This window comes from Somniosus microcephalus, chromosome 28 (assembly GCF_052327205.1).
Source record: "Somniosus microcephalus isolate GS21.2 chromosome 28, FLI_Smic_1.0, whole genome shotgun sequence".
Taxonomy (NCBI): Eukaryota; Metazoa; Chordata; class Chondrichthyes; order Squaliformes; family Somniosidae; genus Somniosus; species Somniosus microcephalus.
The window spans coordinates 3147399-3163907 of record NC_141014.1 but is presented as its reverse complement, the minus strand read 5'-3'; the positions used below and the strand labels follow the sequence as shown (position 1 = coordinate 3163907).

Here is a 16509-nt window from a genome sequence, read left to right as displayed (position 1 = left end):
TCGAAGACTTTCCTGCGCCAGGATGACGGAACGATTGGGCGTGGGTCTCCCAGGGAGATATCGCAGAGCAAGGATGTGTCGTCTGAGTGGAAAAGTACGTCCACTGGCCGCAGGCCGGACGAATCGGAACGGAAAGCGTGCGTCTCCGGGTCAGCCGCTTGGTCGACCGCCATTAGTGAATAGTCGAGACCCAGTTGGACGGCCTGGACGGCCGCACGCGAAAGGCAGTCGGCAACCACGTTGTCCTTGCCGGCCACATGACGGATGTCGGTGGTAAACTCTGAGATGAACGAGAGTTGCCGTTGCTGTCGGGCCGACCACGGCTCAGTTGTCTTGGCCATGGCAAACGTCAGGGGCTTGTGATCCACGAAAGCGACGAATTGGCGTCCTAATAAAAAACGAAAGTGGCGGATGGCCAGGAACAACGCCAACAGCTCTCGGTCAAATGTGCTATAGCTACGTTCGTTACTACGTAACTGGCGGCTAAAAAACGCCAGCGGTTGCCATGCCCCGTCGACCCATTGCTCTTGCACGGCGCCGACGGCGTAGTCCGACGCATCTGTCGTGAGCGCGATGGTGGCGCCGGGCAGCGGGTGCGCTAACATCGTCGCATTGGCGAGGGCCTCCTTCGTGTCCCCAAATGCGCGGTCCATGACTGACGACCAGATCACCGGTTCTTGCCCCGGTTTCCCTCGGAGTGCCTCGTAGAGCGGCTGCATGAGCTGGGCGGCCCGGGGGACAAAGCGATGGTAAAAGTTTACCATGCCGAGGAATTCTTGGAGCGCCTTGACGGATTGCGGCCGTGGGAACGCCGCGACGGCTGCCACTTTCGCCCTGAGTGGCAGTGCCCCTTCCGCGGTGATGCGGTGGCCCAGAAAATTGATCTGCCTCAGACCAAATTGGCACTTGTTTGGGTTAACTATAAGGCCGTGCTCCTGGAGGCGACGGAAAAGGACACGCAGGTGACGTAGGTGTTCTTCCTTTGACGCGCTGGCGACGAGGATGTCATCGAGATATACGAAAAGGAATTTGAGGTCCCGGAGCACCGAATCCATGAGGCATTGGAACGCCTGCGTCGCATTTTTAAGCCCGAAAGGCATCCGTAAAAATTCAAAGAGGCCAAATGGGGTAATGACCGCCGTTTTCTGGACGTCCTGAGGGTGGACGGGCACCTGGTGGTGTCCGCGGACGAGGTCGATCTTGGAGAACCACGACGTGCCGGCCAAATGGGCGGAAAAATCTTGAATATACGTGTAACCCCTTCACGGTTCTCTAGATATATGTGAGATGTGGTCTCTGTTGTAGACAGTATTCTATAGTCCAGTAAGGAGATCACTACTACAATGGCTTAATTCTAATTATCTTACTTTATAGTTTTAACATCAGACAGTATAAGAAGATTACAGGTCAGTAAACTAAATTAGACATTTGCATGCATTAGAATGAACCTAGGCAGCACGGTGGCATAGTGGTTAGCACTGTTGCCTCACAGCGCCAGGGACCCGGGTTCGAATCCGGCCTCGGGTGACTGTGTGGAGTTTGCACATTCTCCCCGTGTTTGCGTGGGTTTCCTCCGGGTGCTCCGGTTTCCTCCCGCAGTCCAAAGATGTGTGGGTTAGGTTGATTGGCTATGATAAAAAAAATTGACCCTTAGTGTTAGGGGGATTAAATACGTGGGGTTACGGGGATAGGGTGGGATATGTGTTGGTGTAGGGGTTACGGCGATCGGGTGGGATAAGTGTCGGTGCAGGCTCGATGGGCCGAAATGGCCTCTATCTGCACTGTGGGGTTTCTGTGATTCTGAGACATAATAAACATACATTCTCCATTTACATGGATTCAAAGGAGAATCTGTCCCTGTGTCCAAATTCGAGTGCACTCTTTCGTTGGCGCGCTTAAGTTGGAGCTCATGGTATGTATAATGTCTGCAAGACTTACGACTCCGAACCCCTTCGTTGAATTCTCTTCACGATCACTGAATCCCACTTTGAGTTCTGGATGCAGAGCACACAGCAGCAGCTGGAGTTGGTGACTGTCTCTCTCTCTCTCTCTGCAGCTTTTCCAAGTAGATCCCCATCAGCACGAGGCAAGCAGCTCTCCCCAGACCTCTGCCTTGCAGATCTGGGTTCAGACGACGATCCCCCGGTACTGGTGACTTGCAGCCAACCAGTTCAGGATGCAGTGCTACTAATACGAAGGGCGGCGGCCGATTTTGGAAGCCCGGGACGGGATGCGGCAGCCATTTGCCTCCTGAGCCCTCTTTTTAGAGCTCCTGCCCTCTTCTCTTCCAGTCGCTCCTTTTTCCCGCTCGAAAACCCCGACTCCACCCCTTCCTCCTGGGGTTTCTGCCTGGAGACTGCGCAGCCTCACTGTCTGCAACAGTTGATACTGGTGCAGAATTATGGAAAGTATGCTCTTAGTCACATTGTGTCCTTAAAAGTTCTTGCCGTACCTTCACATGGGCAACTTTAACCCAGGGATTTATAACAATGATAATACAGTGTCTAAGTTAAAGATTGATAACCATACTTAGCGTACATAACATTTCCAGTGGGTATTACACTCCCCCCCCCCCTACCAAATATAGGCATGTCCCCATGACTAATGAACTTTACACATAAGGGGTTGCATGCTTCCCAACCATGTATAAAGGGAGGTAACATATCGAACCGTAGGGGCTATCATTACACTTGGCACTCCTAGTGTACTGTATGTCAATCTTTCAGGAACCTTCTTAACTCGCTGTGAGCTCCTTATTTCGGATACCCGGTCTTCAGTTCCTTCAGCTACGTTGGAGGCGTTGGTTCCTTTGTTATCATGCCTTTCAGTCTCTTTTATCTCCTTCTTGGAAGCATCTGGTTCTTCCCAGACCATGTCCAAGCCTGAGCTAAATGGTTCAGACAATTCATCCAGATTCTGTCTTATGCGTCTTTCTGGGAGGTCGTACCATAGATCCCATTCGTCATCTTCCGACTCATCAGGTTCCTCATGATCCACACACTGTGTCATGGGTTTTCTGTCTTCTGGAACAAAGTTTTCCTGGTTTCTTGTTTTTTTCCTCCTTCTCTGTAGGGTTCTCCTACTAGGTGTCGGCTCATTATCCGCTGGCGGATCCAGACGCACTTGCTGTCCCAATGGCAGGATATGATTCCGGTACAGTATTTTTATGGGTCCATTCCCACCTGCAGGTTTTAGCCAAAACACAGGTAGTTGTGACATTTGACTTTCAACAATGTAAGGTGTAGAAGCCCAGCGGTCTGCTAACTTATGTTTCCCTTGAAGTCCTAGGTTCCGTATGAGAACTCGGTCACCAGGCATGAGTTGGGAAAAACGGATCTTCTGGTCATACCTCTGCTTATTTCCTTTATTCTGTTTGGCAGAAACAGACTCAGCAAGTTCATAAGCAGCTTGCAATTCCTTTCTCATGTCAGATACATACTTGAGGTAAGTTCTCTGTGATGTGCCATCACTGGATATTCCGAAACACAAATCCACCAGCATCCTCGCTTCACGTCCAAACATGAGGTAGTACGGTGAAAAACCAGTAGCGTCATTTCGGGTACAATTATAAGAATGAACAAGATGTCCAATGTGTCGACTCCACTTGTTCTTTCGCTTTGAATCCAGCGTTCCAAGCATGTCTAACAAAGTACGGTTAAACCACTCAGGTTGAGGATCTCCCTGAGGATGGTATGGAGTTGTTCTTGACTTCTCAATCCCGAGCATGGACAACAACTCATGTATAAGTCTACTTTCAAAGTCTCTACCTTGATCACTGTGTATTCGCTTTGGCAGGCCATAGTGGATGAAGTATTTCTCCCACAACACTTTGGCAACGGTGGATGCTTTCTGATCCTTTGTGGGAAAAGCTTGGGCATAGCGAGTATAATGATTTGTAATGACCAAGACATTTGCGGTATTGCTGGAATCGGGTTCGATGGACAGAAAATCCATACAGACAAGGTCTCGAGGTCCATCACTTTGCATGTGAAACAGAGGAGCAACTCTTTTAGGTAAAGTCTTTCTCTGGACACAGCGTGCACAGGACTTGCAGAACTCCTCAACCGCAGACTTCATACGCGGCCAATAGAATCTGTCCTTGACCAACCCATAGGTCTTATCTACTCCCAGATGACCTGCGTCATCATGCAAAGACTTCATCACTATTTCCCTGTACTTTTCAGGCAGGACCAACTGTGAATGACATGGTTTAGTGGGTGGGTGAGTGATTCTACACAACACTCCCTCTTTAATTTCCAAGTGGTCCCATTCTCTTAGGAGCAGACGACAGTCAGGATGTTTTGATTTGTCGATCTGTGTAATATCACCCAGATGGAGAGCTGAAAACACCTCATGAATACAGGGATCCTCCTGTTGTGCTTTGGATATTTCAGATGAACACAACATGGGTAAGTTTTGTACATCCAAACTGGAAAGGTTGCAAAATGCCTGGGGAACAGCATGCATTGACGCTCCCAAGTGGTCAATCTCTTGGGCATGAAATGAATTCTTTGGTCCAGATACCACGGACATCTGACACGTTACTTTCACATCCGCTGAAGCAACATCTTTCCACTCTGGTTTCTGGTAGTGTGGGCGACGAGACAGAGCATCTGCATCAATGTTCTGGTTCCCAGGTCTGTACCTGAGACTAAAGTCGTAAGCAGATAGTGCAGCAAGCCAGCGGTGGCCGGTGGCATCAAGTTTTGCCGAAGTCAGCACATAGGTTAATGGATTATTGTCTGTCCTCACTTCAAACTTCGCTCCATACAGATAATCCTGCAGCTAATCCTGCAGCTTATCCACCACCCCCCACTTCAACGCCAAGAATTCTAGCTTATGAGCTGGGTAGTTACGCTCTGATGGCGTAAGACTGCGACTGATGAACGCTACGGGTCTCAGCCCTGCTCCTTGGTCCTGATACAACACACCACCCAACCCTTCTTGACTGGCATCCACGTGTAGCACATATGGCAGCTGTGGGTTTGCAAAAGCCAACACGGGGGCTTGAGTAAGACTTTGCTTTAAGGTGTGGAAGGCCTCTTCGCATTTCTCATCCCATCTAACACCAAAAGGCTCAGAGGGTTTGAAGTAGTCCTTGTTCTCTTTACCTTTAGCCTTTTTCTTCCTCTCGGCTGGTGGGAGGTAACCAGCCAGCAGCTGATTCAGAGGATGGGCCACTTTGGAGTAATCCTGCACAAAGCGCCTGTAATATCCACAGAACCCAAGAAATGACCGCGAGGCAGTCACTGTGTTCGGTTTGGGCCATGTGGTAACAGCTTCGATCTTGGATGGATCTGTGGCTACTCCATCCTGTGATACAATATGCCCCACATAGGACACGGATGTTTGGCAAAACTCACACTTGCCCAATGATAGCTTGAGACCTTCATCCTCCAGGCGACCAAGCACTTTCAGCAACCGAGCTTCGTGCTCTTCAAGGGTTGCCCCAAACACAATGATATCATCCAAGTACACCAATACTTCGAGCAAGTTCATGTCCCCAACTGTTTGTTCCATTATTCTTTGAAAAGTTGCTGGAGCGCCTGAAGCTCCCTGTGGCATCCTTTCAAATTGGTAGAACCCAACTGGACATATAAAGGCTGTCTTTTCTTTGTCCGATTCACTCATCGGTATTTGGTAGTATCCACTTCTGAGATCCAACACACTGAACCACTTGCTTCCATTAAGACAAGCCAGTGCATCCTCAATTCTTGGAACGGTGTATTGGTCGGGAATAGTGCGTCTGTTAAGCGTCCTAAAGCCCACACACATCCGAATCTTTCCGTTCTTTTTCCTCACCACCACTATAGGAGATGCATAAGGACTCCTGGACTCGGTAATGATCTCAGCTTCTTTTAACTGCGACAGGTGCTGTCTCACTGCTTCGATGTCAGCTGGTGCCAGCCGTCGAGACCTCTCCCGAAAGGGTTTATCCTCGGTAATTCTGATAGAATGGCAAGTACTCTTACTACAACCAACATCAAACTCATGAGTAGAGAAAACTCCTCTCCGCTCCATCATCTTCCTGACTAATCGGTCCTTCCATTCTTTAGGAATGAATGAATCTCCAAAGTTGAAGGAGGAGGGTGTCAGATCTCCGGTTGAGTTAACTTTGGACTCTTCCTTCACATGTGACGACAGTACATTTACAGGAAACAGATGCGCAATCGGCATTCCTTTCCTCAATGTGATTCCTTTGCCTGACATATTCCTCACGGTCACTGTAACTCTCCTTGACATCACAGCTGTCGGGGTCTGCAACTCTGGTCTCACCAGAAGCTCATTTGGAAACCGTGACTCTTCTGCAGGATCATCAGGTGACTCTATCAGAATGGCTTCAGTACCTGGCGTTCCAGGGAATTTTGGTATCCCAGGGATTCTAGCCACTCCTCCAGGACGCAGGGTGATAGGTTTGGCTCGAACGTACCACACAGTTCCTCTTTTGCTATCATCTACGTCGGAAGAAAGTTCAGGCAGTTTCTCAAAAGCCTTTTTGAAAACAGGGTGAATGTGTCTGGTGCTCAAGAAGTTTTCACCTCCCTGCTCTTTGCAGCTTGTCAGGAGTCGTCTCACTATGGGTGTATTACTGCCAACCAGTATGGAAACCTCACCTTTCACCATGGGGTCAGGGCAAACCAACACAAGTGCATCAATGGTCTCAGTGGTCCCTACATCAGCTTCCAAGAACTCCAACCTCAGCGACAAATAGCCATCATATGGGTAATCAGCAGGACTAAGGCCCCAGATCTGCAGAAGACTGATTGGGGTTAACGGCAAATGCGTCAGGTATCGGTCATAGAAGGATCTGTACAGTATGGTAACCTGAGAACCTGTGTCGAGGATAGCTTTAGTATAAATGCCTTCAATCTGTATTGATACAGCAGAACTCGGCCCTACTAAACCTTCAGGTATGATGTCTTTCATATCCCCTCGTCTATTATTGCACTTAGCGGAACGTGTCTTAACTACAGGGACAGCAGGCCGTTCCGTTACTGTGCCCCTTTGTAGTTTCCCGACTTCTTGGTAAGTTTTATGAGACGGTCATTTACTTTTTTTAGATTTTCCTCACCTCTACATTCTCGCTTGAAATGTCCATCCTTTCCACAGTTATAACAAAAGACTCCAGGTCTATCTCCTTCATGGGGATATCCTTTAGAGGAATCATTCATTTTGCTGTTAGACTTCGCAGGGTGTTCAACCTTTTGCACCCGTGCGTCATCCCTTTCTGTGTTGGGCTTAGACCGAAAATATGCCATCTCGGCTCTCATGACATTTATTTCCTTCTTCAGCTGTTCCATCTCAGGGTTGACATCACTCTTAGGAGTAGGAACTGTAACAGGAGTCACAAGCTTGGACATCACAGCACTCTTTGCTACATTCCGGGCCTGAAGCATATCCTCCTCCTCTCTGACTTCCCTTAGCAGCTCAGTGAAGGTAGGTGGATCTCGCAACTTATGGGTCATGCGTATGCGAAGAGCAGTCACGTCTTCGAGCAATGCACCTCGAACAACCTGTTCAATGCGGAACCGATTCATTTCAGGCAACTCAATCCCTCTTTTCCGTAACATACAATGCAGCAGTTTGTCTATTCTCAGCAGATAACTGGACAGCTTCTCTCCCTCACACTGGAATGTGCTTCTGAATCTGACCATCAAATCTGAAATGGTTTCAGTAGTTCCAAAGGCAGTTTCTAGAGCCTGCATGTAGTCAAAGGAAGTAGCAGAGGTGTTCTGCGCCTTTAAGAATCTTACAATGTCAGCAGCAGGACCTTTAAGGCTTTCTACTATTCTCTGCCTCTTCACATTGTCACTACACTGCCATTCCTCTAGCAGAGGCAGGGTCTGCTCAGCCCAGGCGTCGTACTCCTCTTCCCCACTGGGAGTTGGTCTCACTCCTGAGAACATACGGAGCTTACGGTATCCCTGAGCCTCGAAGGGCAGATTGGTGTATTTATCCACCAGAGAACTAATGGCACTGACCAACTGAGTGTTCATATCCAGGGCCGAAGGACCTATCAGACCTTTGACATCAGCAACAGTCTTTCCTTCTTGTCTCAAGAATGACAACAACTTGGTCTGAAACCCTTCTTCTTCCTTAGTAGTTATAGGGACAAACTGAACTGGCCAGGGACCAGCCTCTTCAGAAAGCCCAACTGCCTCAGGTAAACCATGACCTCTCAGGTTCTCTGATGTCTGGATCAACACAAACTGCTTCTTGGTAGCTGTATCCAAGCAGCGCTCAACTATCCTAACCTTTCCAAAGGCTTTGACACAATTCAGAGCCCTTAGCAAGACATCATCAGGGTCATCGTTAGCAACACCATTCAGCACAATGGCATGGGTAGTAGCTATCTGCTTCCGTTTGCACCAAGCTTCAACTTCAATAACATCCATCTTTTATGCTCAAACAGCCCAATAAAAACCACAAACCACTCTCTTAGCAATGAGCATTCAATACTGTTAGTTTACTGACATAAATAGACCACAATCCCGGACGAGCCCCCAAAATGTAACCCCTTCACGGTTCTCTAGATATATGTGAGATGTGGTCTCTGTTGTAGACAGTATTCTATAGTCCAGTAAGGAGATCACTACTACAATGGCTTAATTCTAATTATCTTACTTTATAATTTTAACGTCAGACAGTATAAGAAGATTACAGGTCAATGAACTAAATTAGACATTTGCATACATTAGAATGAATCTAGACATAATAAACATACATTCTCCATTTACATGGATTCAAAGGAGAATCTCCCTGTGTCCAAATTCGAGTGCACTCTTTCGTTGGCGCGCTTAAGTTGGAGCTCATGGTATGTATAATGTCTGCAAGACTTACGACTCCGAACCCCTTCGTTGAATTCTCTTCACGATCACTGAATCCCACTTTGAGTTCTGGATGCAGAGCACACAGCAGCAGCTGGAGTTGGTGACTGTCTCTCTCTCTCTCTCTGCAGCTTTTCCAAGTAGATCCCCATCAGCACGAGGCAAGCAGCTCTCCCCAGACCTCTGCCTTGCAGATCTGGGTTCAGACGACGATCCCCCGGTACTGGTGACTTGCAGCCAGCCAGTTCAGGATGCAGTGCTACTTATACGAAGGGCGGCGGCCGATTTTGGAAGCCCGGGACGGGATGCGGCAGCCATTTGCCTCCTGAGCCCTCTTTTTAGAGCTCCTGCCCTCTTCTCTTCCAGTCGCTCCTTTTTCCCGCTCGAAAACCCCGACTCCACCCCTTCCTCCTGGGGTTTCTGCCTGGAGACTGCGCAGCCTCACTGTCTGCAACAGTTGATACTGGTGCAGAATTATGGAAAGTATGCTCTTAGTCACATTGTGTCCTTAAAAGTTCTTGTCGTACCTTCACATGGGCAACTTTAACCCAGGGATTTATAACAATGATAATACAGTGTCTAAGTTAAAGATTGATAACCATACTTAGCGTACATAACATTTCCAGTGGGTATTACATACGGTATCGGGTACCGGTCTGGAGTTGTGACCTTGTTGAGGCGCCGATAATCACCACAAGGTCGCCACCCGCCGCCGGGCTGTGGCACGATGTGTAGCGGGGACGACCAGGGACTGTCAGATCGGCAAACGATGCCCAATCGCTCCATAGTGGCGAATTCCGCCTTCGACGCCTCGAGTTTACCGGCCTCTAATCGCCGAGCCTGGGCGTAAACCGGGGGGCCGGTTGTCGCGATGTGGTGTTCAACACCGTGTTTGGCGGTCGTCGCAGAGAAAGTGGGTCGAGCGAGCTCCGGAAATTCCTTGAGCAGGCGGGCGATTACGTACGTCGACCAGTAGGTCATGCGTGCAGAAAAAATCGGCACCGAGGATTGCCAGTGGTATCGTGGCGGTGATAAACTCCCAGTGGAAGAGTTGGCCGCCGAGACACAATCAGATACGCCGCTTCCCGTACGTACGGATGGCGCTGCCATTGGCGGCCTGTAGTGGAGGACCGCGCCGCCCAGATCGGACGTCGAGAACCGAAGCGGGGAGGATGCTGCACTGAGCGCCCGTGTCACATAAGAAACGCCGGCTCGAAATGGAGTCAATGATGTACAACAATTTCCCGGAATCACCAACTGTCATTGTGGCGGCGAAACCGACCTCGGGGCTTTCCTTCCGGTCGCGCAATCGGTGTTGCTGCTTTCTCGGTGCCAGTGGCACGAATTTACACGGGGGTCGGCAGCATCTGGCTTTCTGACCGAAACGGGCGTGGTAGTCGCAAAAACCGGTCTGTGGAGGTGCCGAGGCGGGGTTCTTGGAGGCGGGGCACGTCGAGGTGGTGCAATACTGTTGCATCACCGCGTAAATGGTGTCGGCTTCGGCCGCGAGCGCCACACCGTCCGTAGCCGTCGACCTGGCCAGGGCTGCTTGTACCTGTTCAGGGAGCTGGCTGAGGAACAGTTCACGAAATATAAAACACTGCGGCTCAGACCCGAGGAGGGTGAGTATGTGGCTCATCAACTCGGAAGGCTTAGCATCGCCTAACCCGGGGAGTGCGAGCAAGCGTCGTGCGCGCTCCGCCTTTGTGAGACCGAATACCTGCAGGAGGCGAGCCTTGAGCGTTTCGTACTTGTTCTCCGCGGGCGGGGTCTCCAGCAAGCTGATAATGCGGGAAGCCGTCGAGCTGTCCAGTGCGGAGACCACATACAGGTAACGGGTCTGATCCAGCACTATGTTTCGCAGTTAGAACTGAGCCTCCGCTTGAACGAACCAGGAGGCTGCCTGTTATTCCCAAAATTGAGGGAGCTTCAAACTCACTGCATTCACATCCATCTTGTTCTCGAGCTTGTCTCCGCGAAAATCGTCCGCGAAGCTTCGGGGTCACCAATGTAGGAATCAACGGATTCCTATCTAAATCACTGAGGTCGAGGCAGTTCAGTAAATTAACCGAATTTAATTAAACTGGTGAACAAAACAAAAACATGCAGGAGCAACAGCAAACAGGTCTACACAGTAACTAGTTCCACGAGGTCTGAACTCAGAACCTCCCACCTCCGACGTCATGACGTCATCACGTTTCCCGCCACTCGGGGCACCACGTGACCAACGTGATGACGTCATCGCGTTGTTTCAGGGTTTTTACAGAAAGCTTGTTTACACTCAGCAAACGGACATAGGTGCTGTAACATTGCTTTAAAGACAGTTATTCATTTGTACAGGAGTTCATTGGTGGTTTTACCACAACCTAATAGAAAGATAAGGTGCTGTTCCTCGTTCCTTATTCAATAAACACCTTTAAAGTATTTTAGGTTAGATTTCATAAAGCATTTTAGAAAAGAGTAATGCATGATTTGTGAACACACAAAATAAGATATGGTTATGTTGAACACAATGGATGGCTGCCGCAACTGTGTAATATTCATGTCACCATATCTCGCATGATTTGCGTGCTACACTTTCTGCAAGTAAGGCTAGAAAATGAATGAAAGATTCTGTGCAGCATTAACATATATTTTGTTGCTTTGCAGTAAACTACTGGGTGGAGGAATTGAAAGCATGGCAATCACAGAGGCATTTGGTGGTGAGTGCAACACACATACAATGACCCCGGTATCAATGGGGAGGCCGAAAACGGTGGAGAAACTTGACTAGGCCATGGATGCATGAATCCTGCCAAATTTAACAGCAGGACCTCATTATAATTTTTTTCTTCCAGTTCCCGCCAGGCAACTGGCCACATTGACAGCCTGGATTATCCCCGGCAATCGGGAGTGGGGAATGTCGGCAACAAAGGTTGGGGCTCGGAGCTGGTTGTCCTCCAGAATTAAGAGAGTTAGATATTCTGGCCGGGATCTTACCCATTGGGAGCAGGACTGCTGGTTTCCGGGTTCTAGTCCCGCCTCCAGCGACGTCTGACAACCTGACACTATTTTCCCCTGATTGGCCTTAGTTAAGCGCGCCCTGCGGGCTTGCCGGCCAGTTAAGGGAAAGCCAGTGTCAGATATCAGTGCATGACGCTTCATCTGCTCGTTTTGTTAAAGTGACAGTCCCCACACTTGTTTGACAGATGATTTGACAGTGTTTGACAGCATTGAGGTGCTGTCAAACACTGACAATCACTGTCCAAAGGTGAGCCCTTGCACCCAGGCTTACCAATGACTCTCCTTAGGAGAAAACAGATGGCAGCTGCGTGTGAGATTGCAGAAGCCATCTGTCAATTCTCCCGATCAGATGAGGCTTCCCAGAAACATCAAATCTTGTCACCTGCAGATACATATAAACAGAATAAAAATATTTCTCACTACATTCTCTCACCTGTCATACTTACCTGTGCACCATTGCACACATCACACTACCTCTGCAACTGTCATTTGCACACTTGCACTGCATCAGACCCACAGCTCACCTCGCTGACCCTGGCGGGGTTTCCCGACGTCAGGAGGCCCGCATCAGCAGGTGTAAAATGGTGAAAAACCTCTTAACTGCCTGTTAACAGGCAGTTAATTGGCTCTAATCCCCTTCCTGCCGCTAGGAGACAGGTCCCTGCGCGAGTCGGGGACCCGCCTCCCGGGAAGATGGTTCGGAGGCGGGTTGGGAGTGGGGTTGGGACCCGCTCCCAATTTTTTCCATTTTCCCACCAGCCCCGCCTCCAAACCCACCTCAGGGCTGGTAAAATCTAGCCCTCTGTCTCTGTAACAGAGCGAGAGAGGGACAATATGTGAGCCATCTGCTTTTGAGAGCTCTGTATCCGCTAGAGGGCTACAACTTTAAGAAATTGTATAAAACGTCAGCATGACCAAGGCAAGGCAGTATAGCTTTACAAAATCTTTTAACGGCAATTCAGGTCAATCAGGAACGACTCCCAGCCTTGAAGGAGGAATGGCAGATAAATGGTTCAGTCAGAGAGAGGCTGGAGAGGAAGGAGCAAAGAATGAGAATCTGTATGGTGGAAAGTAATCCCTGTAACTGTTTTGTTTATCTCTGCACTTAAAGACACAACTGGCATGGGTGAATAAACCTCACTTGTTTTGAACATTAAGCTCTCGTCTGCGTGTCTAATTGACCACTGGATCCTGAGCCTGCTCCAGCTTGTTACTGTCTCTTTTCATTCAGTCATCTTTGAAATATCCCTTATGTGGCCATTCAGTAACCCTGGCCTATGGGTAAAAAAGCATGGGTGCAAAAGGATTCCCTTTGTGCCATCATCTCCAGCACGTATCTGAATAGAGAAGCAATTCTCAGTTCTTCAGCGTTGCCCAATAGGTGCCCTTGTTGGTTCCACTGTAATTATGCTTCAACTCTTGAGAGAGCCTGATATTGAGGTCCCATTTTCAGATCAGTCTAAGATTATTTAACGAGCACCTATGCATTTTAGAAGGCAATCTTTTCTGGCTTTGACCCTCAGTAATAACCAGGAACAGTCCCAAACCAGGCCGCTTGGGAATCAAAACCCATTGTTTAACGTGCTGTCATTCTGCCTGCCCCAGTGAACTTAAAATATCCCATGGCACTTTTTGAAGAAGAGTATGGGAGTTCTCCTGATGTCCTCACCAATATTTATCCCTCATTCATGTTAGATCCGTGTGTTAATGGAGACACGGAATGCAGGAGTTGATTTAACAAGTGTTTACTGAACAAAGTCTGGAGGTGAACTAACAACACAAGACGCTACACAGGCTTATATACCCAAGTGGTCACTACTGGTACTACAGTATACAGGGGCTTCAAAAACATAGTTCCTCTTAAAGGTACATACACTACAATTCCTCCCCTTTTAGATAAATAGTACATAACGTTTTAAGTAGTCATTAAATAACATTTTTACAAGAACAATAATATACACATTTGCTGAAGTTAATCAATTACAAATTCAGTCTCTCTGGAGGCTTCCTGACTCGGTCTGGATAATGCCTCGGTGGTGTAGTAGGTTCTTTTGGCAAGGTCGATTCGGCTTCAATGCTGGTGTCGGGTTTATCTGGTTCCAGTATCACCGGATCGGAGGTAGATACTATGGGTATCTCTGCTTCATCACTAGGCGTATAGAGTTGTGTAGGTTGTCCTTTTTCGGATGACTCTATAATCTGGTCAGCATGGCACCTTATTATGCTTTCTCCAATGTCCATGGTATACATCAGCGGTCCTAGTCGTGTGCAAATAGTTCCAGGCTGCCATTTCTCAGTACGGTAGTCCCGGGCCAAAACTGGTTGACCTATCTGGAAGGTTCTAGTTGGCCTTTCATTCATGCTTTGAAATTGCCGGTTCTCTACGTCCCTTCTGACGTTTGGCTTGACCAAATCCAGCCGGCATCTTAGTCTTCTATTGAAAAACATCATGGCGGGGGTTTGGTTTGTAACCACATGTGTTGCATTCCTGTACGCAAACAAGAAGTTATCTACCTTATGTTGTAGATTTATGTCTTCATTACCCATGGCCTTTATGGCCTTCTTGAAGGTCTGGACAAACCTTTCAGCCAATCCATTGGTGGCGGGATGGTATGGGGCGGACGTGTAGTGCTTAACCCCGTTGTTTTTTAAGAACTTCCTGAATTCTTCGGATACAAATTGCGGTCCATTATCAGAACAGATCTGTTCAGGCAGCCCATTCCTGGCGAATATGGTCCTTAATACTGTGATGGTTTTTTCCGTGGTGGTGGAGGACATCTTTATTACCTCCAGCCACTTGGAGTGTGCATCCACCGCGATTAAGAATATTGAGTCCATAAATGGACCAGCAAAGTCGATATGTACCCTTTGCCATGGAGATGAGGGCCACTCCCATGGATGTAGAGGGGCTTGTGGTGGGGCGTTTTGGACCTTCTGGCATCCTAGACGGCTCTTGGTCATTTCTTCGATGTCTCCATCGATACCTGGCCACCACACAAACGCTCTGGCTAAGTTCTTCATTTTCACTCCACCCAGATGCCCCTCGTGAAGCTCCTTTAGCACTCTATCCTGGAGTTTGGGTGGAATCACCATTCTGGATCCACACATCAAGGTTCCTCGGCACACTGACAGCTGTTCTCTTCTTTGCGAGAATGCTGGCAACAGTGGTTCGCCATGTGCTGGCTATCCCTTCAACGTTAAATCGTAGACTCGTGAGAGAGCCGGGTCATTTCGCGTTTCCTTTTCAATGGTAGAATTTGTCACCGGTAGACATTCCACTATGGTCGAGTGGAATATCTCCACTGGGTCCACTGTAGGCGCCTCTTCCATCGTTGGCAACGGTAGGCGCGATAACCCGTCAGCATTCCCATGCTGTTTTGTTCCTTTGTACTCTATGTCATATTGGTGTGCCCCTAGGAAAAGGGACCACCTCTGTAGCCTTTGCGCTGTCATAATGGGAACACCCTTTTTAGGGTTGAATATGGAGACGAGGGGTTAATGGTCAGTCAACAAGGTAAACTTTTGTCCATGTAGGTAATGGTTGAATTTCTTCACCCCCCACACCAGGCTGAGTGCCTCCCTGTCGATCTGGGCATAGTTACGCTCAGCTGAGTTCAATGAGCGTGACGCAAAAGCTATCAGCCGCTCCGAGCCATCAGGGAATCTATGCGATAATACCACTCCCACGCCGTAAGGGGATGCATCGCACGCCAGTCTGATTGGCAGTGATGGGTTGTAATGAGCCAACACTTCCCTGGACGTGATCAAGCCTTTGCATTTATGGAAGGCATGTTTACAGTCTTCGCTCCATTTCCAAACTACTCCCGTTTGTAGCAGTGCGTTAAGCGGGTGCAGAACCGTCGACAAGTTTGGTAAAAATTTATGATACAGTAGTAATTTACTAATCCCAGGAACGACCTTAATTGTGAGACATTTTCAGGCGCTGGGGCCTTTACGACCGCTTCAATTTTTTCAGGTGACTTATGCAACCCTTCTTCGTTAATGACATGGCCACAATATGATATTTGTTTCTGGAAAAACTCGCATTTGGGGCGATTTGCTCGTAGGCCCCGTTCTCTCAGCCTCGTGAGCACCTGCTCCAAGTTGGCAAGGTGCTCGTTGTCATTTTCTCCTGTTACAAGGATGTCGTCTAGGTAGCATTGAGTCCCCGGAATCCCTTGCAGGACTTGCTCCATAGCTCTTTGCCAGATAGCCGGAGCTGATGCCACTTCGAAAACCAGTTGATTGTACTGGTACAGGCCTTTGTGTGTGTTTATCGTGAGATACTTTTTAGAGGCCTCCTCAACCTCCATCTGTAGATATGCCTGTGCTAAGTCAATTTTGGTGAAACGTTTCCCTCCGGATAGTGAGGCGAAAATACCTTCTATCCTCGGAAGAGGATACTGTACCGTGTGAAGAACCGGGTTTACAGTCACCTTGAAGTCCCCACAGATGCGAACTTTTCTCTGTTCTTCAGATTTATCATTATTCAACGTTTTCTTCATGACCGGGACGATGGGTGTTGCCCACTCGCTCCAATCTACCTTGGATAACACGCCTGCTTTTTCCAAATTCTCCAGCTCTGCCTCGACGGCTGGACGAATTGCGTATGGCACCGGCCTTGCCTTAAAAAACTTGGGAATTGCCGCATCTTCCACTTTTATTGAGGCGGTGGCGC

General features: G+C 48.6%; 1 protein-coding gene across 1 annotated transcript in view; it reads left to right on the top strand.

Moving 5' to 3' along the window:
* dmc1 (DNA meiotic recombinase 1) overlaps window positions 1-16509 on the top strand; it is a 249367-nt gene that overhangs the window by 50516 nt on the left and 182342 nt on the right. The window contains exon 5 of the mRNA XM_085969413.1: window positions 11478-11530. Within this exon, the coding sequence (XP_085825539.1) occupies window positions 11478-11530 (53 nt within the window). The remainder of the gene's footprint in view (window positions 1-11477; window positions 11531-16509) is intronic.